The sequence below is a fragment of the Macaca nemestrina genome, chromosome 3 (genome assembly GCF_043159975.1).
Source record: "Macaca nemestrina isolate mMacNem1 chromosome 3, mMacNem.hap1, whole genome shotgun sequence".
NCBI classification, from domain to species: Eukaryota; Metazoa; Chordata; class Mammalia; order Primates; family Cercopithecidae; genus Macaca; species Macaca nemestrina.
Window position 1 is genome coordinate 119419331 of NC_092127.1, and position 13674 is coordinate 119433004.

General features: G+C 42.1%; 2 protein-coding genes across 8 annotated transcripts in view; one reads left to right on the forward strand and one right to left on the reverse strand.

Annotated features, from left to right (window-relative positions):
* The window catches only part of LOC105463552 (phosphoribosyl pyrophosphate amidotransferase), a 40976-nt gene extending 40449 nt beyond the window's left edge, over positions 1 to 527 (reverse strand). The window contains exon 1 of one of the 2 annotated variants that reach the window (XM_011710730.2): positions 260 to 527. In XM_011710730.2, coding sequence (XP_011709032.1) covers positions 260 to 387 — 128 coding nt within the window. In that variant the 5' untranslated portion in view covers positions 388 to 527. The remainder of the gene's footprint in view (positions 1 to 259) is intronic. The other variant, XM_011710729.2, reaches the window with a different exon arrangement.
* Positions 1 to 13674, forward strand: part of LOC105463551 (phosphoribosylaminoimidazole carboxylase and phosphoribosylaminoimidazolesuccinocarboxamide synthase) — a 52254-nt gene that overhangs the window by 24891 nt on the left and 13689 nt on the right. For all 6 annotated transcript variants that reach the window (XR_011621195.1, XM_011710727.3, XM_071093406.1 and 3 more), the window contains 3 exons: positions 1198 to 1264; positions 6966 to 7163; positions 12289 to 12467. Coding sequence is in view for 5 of the 6 variants with exons in the window: in XM_011710727.3 (XP_011709029.2) it covers positions 1198 to 1264; positions 6966 to 7163; positions 12289 to 12467 (444 nt within the window). In the remaining variant the exon portion in view is untranslated. The remainder of the gene's footprint in view (positions 1 to 1197; positions 1265 to 6965; positions 7164 to 12288; positions 12468 to 13674) is intronic.

Sequence of the window (13674 nt, forward strand, 5' to 3'; positions counted from 1 at the left end):
GACGGGGGGGCGGAGAAGCAGAAAGCCCCTAAAGGGCATGAGTGGCTGGGAGGGTGGGCAGGACAGGCTAAAGTTCATGGAAGCGAGGTGCCCCTCGTGCACGCCAAGGCAACCCGGTCGATGCCACAGGCAGGTACCGGTTCAGGTCGGAGAGGTCGGTCCTCCCAGCCCTCGGGCGCTCATGAGAACGCCTACTGAAGCGGCTCCGAGAGATGGAAACGCAAGCCTCCGCCACCGCCACCCCCACCCTGTTGCTTACCGGTGCTGCAGCCCCACGAGTCCCAGAGTGATCACATGCGGCACATCCAGCTGCGTGGGCCACTCTCCTGAGGCGATGCACCCGAACACGCCACATTCCTCTCGGACCCCCAACTCCTCCAGCTCCATGTCGCCGCCGAAAGCACGTGGAGGGACCTGCCGCTGCGGCCAAGGTGTAAGCACCAACCAGCCGCCAGCGCAGCCCGTGGAGCTGAGAAGCTCGCGCTCGCCTCAGGCGCTTCCTTCCCGAGGCTGGCCCCAACTACTGCGGCGGCGCGCGCTGTCCCTAGGTGGCGTGGCCAGCTCGGCCCTGCTCCGCCCCCTCCGAGCCCACCAACAAGCGAGGGCGGAGGGGCGGTCTCGCGGCTGAGGGGAGGGGTCACGGATGCTGTAGGGTGGAGCTAGTCTTCCCCTAAGAGCTCTCTGGAAAGTTGTATTTGCTGCACGTGGAAATCTCCGTTATTTGCCAGCACCCAACACTAGCGTAATGGGAATAACGGACTTAACGTCATTTCTCTTTCAGAGCATTTAGCCTTCATATTCCCTTCCCTACATGCTTCCCCCTAGGCCGTCACGACTTGGTATGCTCCAATCTCTGAGCCGCTCCCGCAGCGGAGAAGGGGCCGGGGTATGCGAGCTTCCGCAGAGTAGGGAGGGGCTGCCAGTGCGCGCCACTTTTCGCCTGTCCCGGCACTGCGCCAGCGCGAGGCGGCGCGGAGGCGGGGTCGCGTCGCTGCGCCTGCGCGGCGGGAAGCCAACGGGAAGATGTTTTGTCCCAGATCCACGTTTCGGTCTCCGCCAATACCCCTCCGGGTTAGGCCGGTGTCTGGGAGCTTGAAAAGAGTGGCTCTGGGTCGCGCGGCCCCGCCAGGGGGCGTGTCTGTGGGCCGCGCCTCCTTCCCCGCCCAGCGAAGCTCTCTGACCACCCCTCTTTTCTAGAGTTCTGCCTTGCTTCTCGGCGCGGTCGCAGTCCTCAGCCCACTCAGGATAATGGCGACAGCTGAGGGTGAGTAACAGGGTTCTGGGTCCTTAGCGGTCTTCCTGACCCCCAGGCCGTGAGCTCGCTGTGAGCTCGCGGCCACAGGCGGGCTGCGAAGCTCTGCCCGGCCTCCCTGCAGCCGCGCCTCTAGGCCGCCGTGCGGGCGCACACGTGGCCCAGGCGCTCCCGGGCCTCCCCGAACTTTACTGCCTCCGGGATGGGGAGAAGGAGCAAAGTAGAGGAGAACGAGAAATGACCAAGGGGTGGAAAGGCGCTTGGAAGCATTATTTATAATCAATAGCTGTTGCAAAATACAAGCAAATCAGTGTTGATTCGTCAAAACCTGAGTCTTGCTTTGTCCGTTAGGTTAATGACCTTTCTAAGATGAATAATCGAAACTTTTGAAAAACCTGTCTAGAGGCCGGACCCGGTGGCTCACGCCTGGAATCCCAGCACTTTGGGAGTCCGAGGCGGGCGGATCACCTGAGGTCAGGAGTACCAGACCAGCCTGGCCAACATGGCGAAACCCCGTCTCTTACTAAAAATACAAAAAAGTAGCCGGACGTGGTGGCGCGCGCCTGTAATCCCAGCTACTCTGGAGGCTGAGGTAGGAGAATCGCTAGAACCCGGAGGCGGAGGTTGCAGTGAGCCGAGATCGCGCTACTGCACTCCAGCCTGGGCGACAAAGCGAGACTCCGTCTCAAAAAAAAAGAACCTGTCTAGGGTGTGTGTGTGTAAGTAGTCTTTGATGCAATGGTGTGTGTGTGTTTAGTCTTTGATGCCATGGATGTGTGTGTGTGTGTGCACGCGCGCGTGTTGAAGTAGTCCTTGATGCCACGGCAGCTTGGGGGGGTGTGTGTGTGTGTGTGCGCGCGCGCGCGCGCGTGTTCAAGCAGTCTTTGATGTCATGGGTGTGTATGTGTGTGTGTGCGCGCGCGCGCGCGTGTTGAAGGTGTCTGAGTCCATGATGGCTGGGGAGGGGGGTGTTTTTAAGTCGTCTTTGATGCCATGATGGCGTGCGTCCGTGTGTGTGTGTGTGTGTGTGTGTGTGTGTGTGTGTGTGTGTGTGTTCAAGTAGTCTTTGATGCCATGATGGCTTTGAAGAACTCCAAAACCTTTAGGCAAAAAAGTTACACTATCAGGAAAGATTGTTCTTGCTATTTATGCTGGAAAAAAACGTTGGTTTATTCCACACATCCAGTTGCTATATGTATAGTGAGCCAATTGCTTTTCTTGGCTGCTGGGTACATTCTTTTCCACATAGAAAGTAACTGTATTTAGATTTTAAAAAGATGTAGACTCAGGCCAGGCGCCGTGGCTCACGCCTGTAATCCCAGCATTTTGGGAGGCCGAGGCGGGCGGATCACGAGGTCAGGAGATCGAGACCATCCTGGCCAACATGGTGAAGCCTCGGCTCTACTAAAAATACAAAAATTAGCTGGACGTGGTGGCGTATGCCTGTAATCCTAGCTACTCGGGAGGCTGAGGCAGGAGAATCACTTACTTGAACAGGGGAGTCAGAGGTTGCAGTGAGCCAGGATCCCGCTGCTGCACTCCAGCCTGGCGACAGAAAGAGATTCCATCTCAAAACAAAACAAAACAAAACAACTGTAGACTCAGCAAAAAAGATTCAGATGATATGGAGTATCAACTCCCTAAACTCAAGGCAAGGACCAGAATTTTTCTTGAAATCATGGTACCTGTACCTCTAAACTGGCAAATCTCTAAAATCTTTGCTCTTCCACTTCTTTCCATTTATGTACCGTTGGCAGGTTGATTTTTCTTAAATGTCACTTTTATGATCTCTAAAAGGCAAAGTGTTACAATGACATCTCTAGAGATGTTAAATCCAGTCTGTCCAGTCTGAAATTCCTTTTCATTCAAATCCTCAATACTGCTATCCTTTCTACCTCTTCAGCCTTAACTTTGACTTTTCTCTCCTGTGAATCCTTAGCTATGTTCCAGTCAGGTTAAATCACCAAAGTTTGTTTTTCATTATATACATTTTATTTATATTATTTTTCCCAGAACATTGCTGGCTAATGGAAATATACTGTAAATTTGTCTTCTATGAGCCACATTTTAAAAACTAAAATAATAAAAAAACTGATGCAATGTGTTTTTTTATATATGTATTTTTATATATATATATATATATATATATTTTTTTTTTTTTTTTTTTTTTGAGATGGAGTCTCCCTCTGTGTGGCCCAGGCTGGAGTACAGTGGCAAGATCTCAGCTCACTGCACCCTCCACTTCCCAGGTTCAAGTGATTCTCCTGCCTTGGCCCCCCAAGTAGCTGGAATTACAGGCACGCTCCACCACACCTGGCCAATTTTTTTTTTTAATTTATTTTTTAGTAGAGACAGGGTTTTGCCATGTTGGCTAGGCTGGTCTCAAACTCCTGACCTCAAGTGATCCGCCTTTCTTGGCCTCCCAAAGTGCTGGGATTACAGGCGTGAGCCCATTTTAATATATTTTATTTAGCTCTATATACACAAAATACATTTCAACATGGAGGCAAGATGAAAAATTGTTTAGATATTTTGCAATTTTTTATAACAAATGCAGTGTATATTTTAACAAATCACATCTCAACTTGTAATAGCCACATTTCTAGTGGCTGCCTTATTGGACAGCAGAGTCCTAGAATTTTCTTATCCTTTGTGTAAATTCTGTGCTTTCCCAGACTCTTAAATTTCAGTTCCATGAATCATTTTTCAGTCCTCATCAATCTTTTCTGAATTCATCTGCAAATTTATAGCAATCATTTTGGCACTTGTGTATGTCACCTATCGTCGTTTCTTTTTTTTTTTTTTTTTTTTTTTGAGACGGAGTCTCGCTCTGTCACCCAGGCTGGAGTGCAGTGGCGCAATCTCGGCTCACTGCAAGCTCCGCCTCCCGGGTTCACGCCATTCTCCTGCCTCAGCCTCCCGAGTAGCTGGGACTACAGGCGCCCACAACCGCGCCCGGCTAATTTTTTGTATTTTTTTTAGTAGAGACGGGGTTTCACTGTGGTCTCGATCTCCTGACCTTGTGATCCGCCCGCCTCGGCCTCCCAAAGTGCTGGGATTACAGGCGTGAGCCACCGCGCCCGGCCTCGTCGTTTCTTGTGTTGTTTCTACCCATTAATTGAAATTCCTTCCCTATTTAATGGCTAAGTAATACAGATTCAACTAAATTAAGGCGAGGGGCATTAGATACAAACTTTGCCCGGGCTTACTGCATATTAATACACATAAATGTTAATTTCTTTATCTGATCTGGGCATTGTGTTTTTTGTTTTGTTTTTTGTTTTTTTTTTCTTGAGACAGTCTCCCTCTGTTGCCTAGGCTGGAGTGCAGTGGCGCCATCTCAGCTCACTGCAACCTCCACCTCTCAGGTTCAAGGATTCTCCTGCCTCAGCCTCCCGAGTAGCAAGGATTACAGGTGCACACCACCACATCCAGCTAATTTTTGTATTTTTAGTAGAGATGGGGTTTTACCATGTTGGTCAGCCTAGTCTTGAACTCCTGACCTCAAGTGATCCGCCCACCTTGGCCTCCCGAAGTGCTGGGATTACAGGCATGAGCCACTGTGTCCGGCCCACTGTTCTTTACTCTTCCCTCTCTTATGCTCCATGCTGAATTCTCAAAGCTACTATCTTAAATATCTTGCATCTTTGCCCACTACTCTTTCCTTAGACCAAGACATTTCTTTCCCCCCCCCCCTTTTTTTTTTTTTGGAGACAGGGTCTCACTCTATCACCCAGGCTTGAGTGAAATAGCACAAATCTTGGCCCACTGCAGCCTCGACCTCCCCAAGTAGCTGGGACTACAGGCACATACCACCATGCTGGGCTAATTTTTGTTTTTTTGGTAGAGATGGGGTTTTGCCATGTTGCCCGGGCTGGTCTTGAACTCCTGAGCTAAAGCAATCTGTCTGCCTGGGCTTTCTAAAGTGCTGAGATTACAGATGTGAACCACTGCACCTGGCCAGACGTTTCTTGTTCGAGTTACTGCAACAGCATCCTAACTGGTCTCCCAAGCTCTAGTTTTTGTTCACTCACCCCTTCCTCCCTTCATTGTCCATACAGAAGCCATAATGATCTTTCCAAATACCGTTTTGCTTCATCACTTAAAATCATTATAGCTCTTCTTGGGTTAAAGTCTAAACTCAATCAGTATGGCTTGTGAAACCAGAAGGATGTGTAGCAAAATGGAAGGGAAATTTTCCAGGCCTAGGAGAGAAGAGATTGTCTGAAGCCCTAGGAGGAAGGTTGTGTAAGAATTAAAGATGTTGGAGTTCTAGAGAGGAAATAGACAAATAAGAATTTGGAGCAGTAAGCCAGGACTGTATCTTAAAGGGACTTTTAAACCATGTTAATGAGTCTAGACATTACCTTAGGGAGAATAGGGATTCATCCTCTAGATTAGGTGCCCTACAATGGCAACTGTTAACTAAATTATACCTACTTTGTTTAATGGTTATCTCCACTAGCTGGTGATGTGGCCCCTGTCCAACTCTTAAGTCTTGTCTCCTGCCATTCTTTTCTACAACTTAGCTGCAGCCCCCACCCCTTCCCCTGCCCAACAGCAATGTACATATACCCAGACCTCCAGCTCCAACCAGACTGAAGTTCTGCAATCCACTTTGGCCACCTTGTATTTATTCATCAACACTACCTACCCCTTTCTCTCCTTTGGCTAAATTTTGATCATTCTTCAGATCTCAACCTGTCACTTTCTTGTAGACTTCTTTTTCTAATGTTTAGACTAGTCCCATAGTCTGTATTTATTACATTCTGTTATTATGATGTCTTACTTAATATCAGCTCCCCTCAGACTCAGGTCTCTTGAGAGCAGGAATTATTATTTACTGGTATATCCCTTGGCACATGGATACATTAGGAAAATGTTGATACTGAGAGTGTTCTGGGAGCATGAGGACTGATTTCTCTCTTTGGAAATTTTAAGTTCCTAAACATCTATTATCTTTACTCTTTCTCTAAATCATCCTTTTGTGTACTTCTTAGGTCTTGTGACCAGCATCAAAATTGGATTCCTTTGTGCTCACTTCCTCACAATTTCTTACAACTGTTAGTGAAGAGAAAGGATTAATGGGGACAGGGACAGGATTAAGAAATAGAGAGGGATGCTTCCAAATGTGCTAACTTCAGTGGGATGTCATGCCTCCTCTTGAATATTGAAATCAAGAAACCCATCTGGCTGAATGTTCCCATTTTGCCTGCAAAAAAGCAAATATCAGCAAAAATCGCATGTTTTTTTCCTGCAAGCTAGTTTAGATACTATATTGTGAGTGTGTCTGTGAAAATACTAGTATAGTTACATTACTTGAAATGTGTCTTAATTAATTTTAATTCTAGTTCAGTTCCGCCGTGAGAGGCAGGTTAATAACGGAAAGAGCACAGGATTTGATGTCAGAGGAGTTAGGATTTTATCTACCTCTTATATTTCCTAACTGCATGACCCTCAACCCTTTTGATTTCTGCTTTACTAATTTCTACAATTATTTATGTAATTAAAATTCTTCACAAAATTGTGTGTATCAAATGTGATGATACAAGAAATACATTGTAGAGTATATGGTTTTATACAGATGATTTAATTTTTATTAATATTCCTTAATCACTGTATATTTACACATTCATTGTTCTAGGTGATTTAGTCTTCAGCATTCAGGACATTTCTTTCTGAATTTTGATCTATTTCCATTTTATTTCCACAGTACTGAACATTGGTAAAAAATTGTATGAAGGTAAAACAAAAGAAGTCTACGAATTGTTAGACAGCCCAGGAAAAGTCCTCCTGCAGTCCAAGGACCAGATTACAGCAGGAAATGCAGCTAGAAAGAATCACCTGGAAGGAAAAGCTGCAATCTCAAATAAAATCACGAGTTGTATTTTTCAGCTGTTACAGGAAGCAGGTAAGCAGCTCTCTTAAAGCTCTCTCTCACCTTCTCTGGTAAGCATGTTGATGTCTTTCAAGTGAAGTTGGCATTAAGATGAACAACTTGTTTGCAGATGTTTCAAAAGCTAAGTGAATTTAAATCAAACCAAGAACTCTTAAACTTCACTCTTAACACCTTATTTGGTTTGGGATTATTAGTGTCATTGAATTAAAAGGAATCTTAACAAGTTTGCTGTAATCTTATATCTGGCACATGCACTCTCTATGCAGCTTACCTCTCCAAGGCCATCTTCACTTTAAGGAATTTGACTATGAAGGAAACCCATTTTAATGTTAAGCAGTTCTAACAGATGAACTGAAATTTACTCCCTGTAATTCTATACAAATGGTCTTTGTTCTGCCTCTGGGAGATAATACAGAATTTCAAATTCTTCTTCCACTTGAAAGCCCTGAAAAGTAGTTGAAGACAGCAACCAAACCTTCTCCTCCTGCCATTCCTCAAGTGAGAGATTTGAACTAAAACCCCAGAGCACCCTCCTGTTCAAAAACTGATTGAAGGCTCTATTTTCAATAGAGAAATAGATTCAAAAGACCACAGGAAGATCAGAACATTGTGTGGTGGGTATCTGAAGCAAAGGGAAGGAAATTAGGATAAAGGGGTTTTCTGGAGGGATTCAGTCAGTTGCTGGTTGGTCTGTAGTATATGAAATTTCAGCTAGGAAAAGATTTGAACTCTTTCCGCACAGTGTAAATAGCCTCATTGCTTTGGATCATTCAACCTTTGAAGCCTTACCTATGAAATAAAAGCTTTTTCTTTCTCATGCTTGCCAGTTCTAATTTTATAATTTAATAACTTTCCTTTTAATTCCAATATTCCCAGTTGCCCTTTCATTTCTTAGAGTTTCTAGTAGCACTAATCTTTCTTAAATTCAAAAGGGAATTTAATGCTTTTGTTTTCAGTTAAGTTAGATGTAACTGCCTTACACAAAATAACAAGGTAATGTAATTTAAATACATTGTCAGTGCATTTCTGGAGTAGTTTTGTCTCTTCCAAAGTATCCTATTTCACAATTTTGGCTAATGTGAAAAAGATTTAATTGCAAACCTGGATTGTCATCTACATCATAAATCCCTCTATGCTGTGAAAGTAAGTATATTGCTATAAATTTAAAGGATCTTCCAGTTTCTAAGTCACAGAATCTAAGATTTTTATTTCAAGGTTTCTTGATTGGTAGCTTCCCAATGACTGAGGTAATTTCTAAAGAGAGCATCAAATTAATTTTAGGTTCCTTTTGCAATACAGATAAGTGTTCCATCTATTTATTTATTTTATTTATTTATTTATTTTGAATCAGAATCTTGCCTTGTTGCCCAGGCTGGAGTGCAGTGGCACAATCTTGGCTTACTGCAACCACCGTCTCCTGGGTTCAAGCGATTCTCATGCCTCAGCCTCCCAGGTAGCTGGGATTACAGTTATAGGTGCACGCCATCATACCCGGCTAATTTTTGTATTTTTAGTAGAGACAGGGTTTTGCCATGTTGGCCAGGCTGGTCTTGAACTGCTGGCCTTAGGTGATCCACCCGCCTTGGCCTCCCAAAGTGCTGGGATTACAGGTGTGAGCCACTGTACTCGGCCTGTTCCATCGATTTTTTTTTTTTTTTGCTTCCCAAGTTTTAACTCTCTCCATTCACTTAAACATTTTTTAAAGTGCTTAACTCTTTAAAATGTTAGCAGTCAGAAGATTATTTTCTGTGTACCCTTGGTAGTTTCACATAGCTACAGGATTATATTAAGTAATGGAAGATAAAGCCTGACTTTTTATTTGCTTATTTAGTGTATTTTCTGAGTGTATTTACACTCATCCCATTATCCATTTCCAGAACTTTATAACAAGTAAATTAGAGTGACTCAGTTGTGTTATGTTTGTCCAAGACTTTCTCTGTTTTAACTCTGAGAGTCTTGTGCTCAGGGGAACAGGGAAGGCTACCTAAATGAAATACTCCAATAATTATCTTTAAACTACTTTATTTGGCACTTAACATAGCTAAAACTTAATTGGTTCACAGAAAATGTTGAAAGATATTTTCCAGGTTTTATGTCTAGTACTGTGAAACTAAGTAAACCTGAATTTTTAAAAATTTCTTTTTTTTTTTTTTTTTTTTTGAGACGGAGTCTCGCTCTGCCGCCCAGGCTGGAGTGCAGTGGCCGGATCTCAGCTCACTGCAAGCTCCGCCTCCCAGGTTCACGCCATTCTCCTGCCTCAGCCTCCTGAGTAGCTGGGACTACAGGCGCCCGCCACCGCGCCCGGCTAGTTTTTTGTATTTTTTAGTAGAGACGGGGTTTCACCGTGTTAGCCAGGATGGTCTCGATCTCCTGACCTCGTGATCCGCCCATCTCGGCCTCCCAAAGTGCTGGGATTACAGGCTTGAGCCACCGCGCCCGGCCCTTAAAAATTTCTAAACAGACTAGTTTTAGGGTACATAGTAGGAATTCCATTAAACCTTATGTAATTTTTACTTGCTTAGTCATATAAATGCCTCATCTAGTTGGCCATCAGTGGTCTATTTAAAACTGTTGTTTACAACCAGAGTTATGTTCCAAATTAAGGTAGAAAGTAGAGGGGAAAGAGCATCGGGATGAGAATCAGAAAATCAGGATTCTACTTTTCTCATTGTCACTCAGGAACAAACAGTAAAGGACTATATGAATAAGAAGTAATCTTTTTCCATGGAAATAGTGTAACTGTGCCATAACTATGTTATACAATTTGTGGATTTGGTTTTATTACTTAAAAATTAAAATCTGGCCTTCTCAGTGATGATGAAATCCCAATTTCCTCCCAGAAATTCACTATAATTACATAAAGTGTGATAATAGTATATGAAGAACCATACTACAGTTGCTAAACCACAGATGGGAATCTGGACCGATCTAAAAGAGGGACGGCCACAGGGACATATGTATTAGCTAGAATTAGTATTCATAATTCTAGCTTATATATGTTCATTGTCATTCAGAGTGTGTAAGTGACATAAACATTTTTTAGTAACTTGAATGAGAGTTTTGAGTTTTGTAGACAACTAAGATAAACAATGGGAATTTTTTCTCACCATGCACAGTCATGGAATTTGCTTTCATATTTAGCAGTATTAGAAGCCATCATTGTGTCATCTAAACTGAGTCTCTTTTAGAAACTTTTAGGGTTTTTTTGTGCAGAGGTGATTACCGTAGCTTCATTATGTGCTTTTGGTTCTCTTTGGTATCTTTATGGTAACAATAGAATTGGATACTACTATGTCCAGCTTGGTAGACAAATGAGCAAATATATGACTAATGATTAACAGACCTAAGAGAGAAGAGCTCTTGAAGCCAACGATGTAGTTACTACCCCAAGTTGAGAATTGATTAAAGTCACCTGTCTATCCAAGAGCCTGATCATTCATTAAAAGTTAAACAACAGCTTACATCTAATTTTTAAAAAAAAAAAAAAAAAGGTTAAAATGACAATTTTACTTCCCCCTTTTCATTTTTTCCTTAGGGTTTCTGTTCATGCAACATACCACAATTCTTTCCCTTTTTCATTTGAATCTTATGAGTCAGATTTAAAGGGAAGGCAGAGGAAATAGTGTAGGGTTTGGACAGTGTGTTTCAAGTCCAGGCTCCATTACCAAATGGCTACATGACCTAGTGTGTGAAATTACTTCTTTGAACCTCTGTTTTTTTCACTGTAAAATGTATAAATAATAATACCTACCTCAAGGCTGGGCGTGGTGGCTCACACCTGTAATCCCAGCACTTTGGGAGGCTGAGGTGGGTGGATCACGAGATCAGGAGTTCGAGACCAGCCTGACCAACATGATGAAACCCTGTCTCTACTAAAAATACAGAAATTAGCCAGGCGTGGTGGTGCATGCCTGTAATCCCAGCTACTCAGGAGGCTGAAGCAGGAGAATCTCTTGAACCCAGGAGCAGAGGTTGCAGTAAGCTGAGATCACGCCGCTGCACTCCAGCCTCGGTGACACTTTGTCTCAAAAAAATAAAAAACCTACCTCAAAATTTTATGCACAATTAAATGAAACAACATATACAAAACACTTAGCACAGCGGAGGGTTTCCATAAATAGAAGCTCCCTTCATGTATGGATACACATATAACAGCAAAGATCCCCAATTCTTTCCTGATAATAAAAGTTAGACTAGAGGATTAGGTTGGGATTGGAAATAGTAATGCAGGCTGAAAATGAGCATTATCTCAAACCCATGTAGGTTTCCAGGAGTTATTTTAATTCATGTTAATGCTGTAGCGTTACTTTGTACTGTGATGTAATAACACTTCCCAGAGAGGCAATATAGCAAAGTGGTTAAGTGGGTGGCTCCTAGAGACAGGGTAGGTTGGAAATCCTGCTTTACCTAATACTAGCTGACATTACTGCTGTGTGTTAGTGTCCTTACCTGTTTTGTTGGATTGATCTTAATAGTATCTTATCAAATGTTTGGATAATTAAACAAAAAAGATGTATTTAAAATGATTAGAACAATATCTGCCATCAAATAGGCTCCTGATTTTTTTTTTAAAGAAAATTGTTATAAATACATAAAATTTACCAGTTTGACCATTTTTAAGTGTCCAATTCAGTGGCATTATGTGCATTCACAATGTTGTACACTCATCCCATTATCCACTTCCAGAACTTTTTCATCATCCCAAACAAACTGTGTAGCATTAAACAATAACTATTCCTTCCACTCCTCAGCCCCTGGTAACTTCCATTCTCTTTCTGTCTGAATTTCCCTATTCTAGTTACCTCATGTAAGTCGAATCACAAGTATTTGTCCTTTTGCATTTTGTGTTTTTCATTTAGCCTAGTGTTTTTAAGCTTCATCAGTATTATATAGCATGGATGTATCACGAATTTTCATTCCTTTTTATGGCTGAACAATACATTGTATGTATAGTCATGTGCTGCTTACTGTTTGAGTCAAAAACTGACTGCATCTACATTAAATAAAAAAAAAAATTACACTTATTTTTGATAGAGGTTCTTTGTTTCTTGTAAAGGGTAGAGTTTTATTGTGCCTCAGATCTACCTTTTTACATATTATTTCAATGCCTTTTTTAACTTTGGTTATCAATATGTAGGTATTAAAACTGCCTTCACCAGAAAATGTGGGGAGACAGCTTTCATTGCACCCCAGTGTGAAATGATTCCAATTGAATGGGTTTGCAGAAGAATAGCAACTGGTTCTTTTCTCAAAAGAAATCCTGGTGTCAAGGAAGGATATAAGTTTTACCCACCTAAAGTGGAGTTGTTTTTCAAGGTAATTATCTTATGCCTCTATTTTATGTCTTACTGTAACACGGCAATAAATTTATAATTAGAAACTCTAAAGGTTTAAATATTCAAGCAAAGTTTTTGATATTTTGATATTGCAAATGTCATCCCAAAATTTGTCTTATCTAGTTGCCAGTATCAATAATGTACACTTCCATTAGCAATGATAGATCAAATTTTATAAAGAAAGCATCTGAAAATCTTACCTTTGAACCAAGATGACTAATAGGAGGGCAAGAAAACTAACAGTTAATTTTTTAAAAATTTAGTTGAAATCTTTTTATATTCTAATACAGGAAAACTATACTAACAATGTCTCTTGTAAGTAAAAATATATAAATAAAGGTTGTAAGAATCAGTGGTTATGAATTTTTATAGGCTTTACTGCTTTAACCATCTTCATTTATGCTGTTAAGCATAGATCTGCTTGGGAAGCAATATCAGTGTTGCTTTTTAATCAATAAGTTATATATCTTGTGTATTATGATTATATAGATGAAGAATTTATAAAGATATTGTCGGCCGAGCGCGGTGGCTCAAGCCTGTAATCCCAGCACTTTGGGAGGCCGAGACGGGCGGATCACGAGGTCAGGAGATCGAGACCATCCTGGGTAACACAGTGAAACCCCGTCTCTACTAAAAAAAAAATACAAAAACTTAGCCGGGCGAGGTGGCAGGCGCCTGTAGTCCCAGCTACTCGGGAGGCTGAGGCAGGAGAATGGCATGAACCCGGGAGGCGGAGCTTGCAGTGAGCTGAGATCCGGCCACTGCACTCCAGCCTGGGTGACAGAGCGAGACTCCGTCTCAAAAAAAAAAAAAAAAAAAAAAAAGATATTGTCATATAAAGTTGGGACACAGCTTAGAATAAAATGAAATTATTTCATTTTTTTCACTTACCTCTTTGAGGTCTCTTGAATTATCAAATAATGTCCCTAAAAAATTATAGTCCTGTATAAATTCTAATAAAAAGTGAGGTCAGGAAGTTATGAGAACTGTAGTTTTGGAAAGATTTGATTGATTAAAATGTGCTTTGACCTTCCTGTCATGTCTGTTGACTGTTACTAAGGAAAAACAGAAATCACAAACTTAAATTCTGTTTAAATTTGTTTAGAGGTTAAATTCTTTGAAATACTTTGTGACCTAGAATAAGTTACTCACCTAAATACTTTGAATTTTAAAGTGCTATTGAGAGT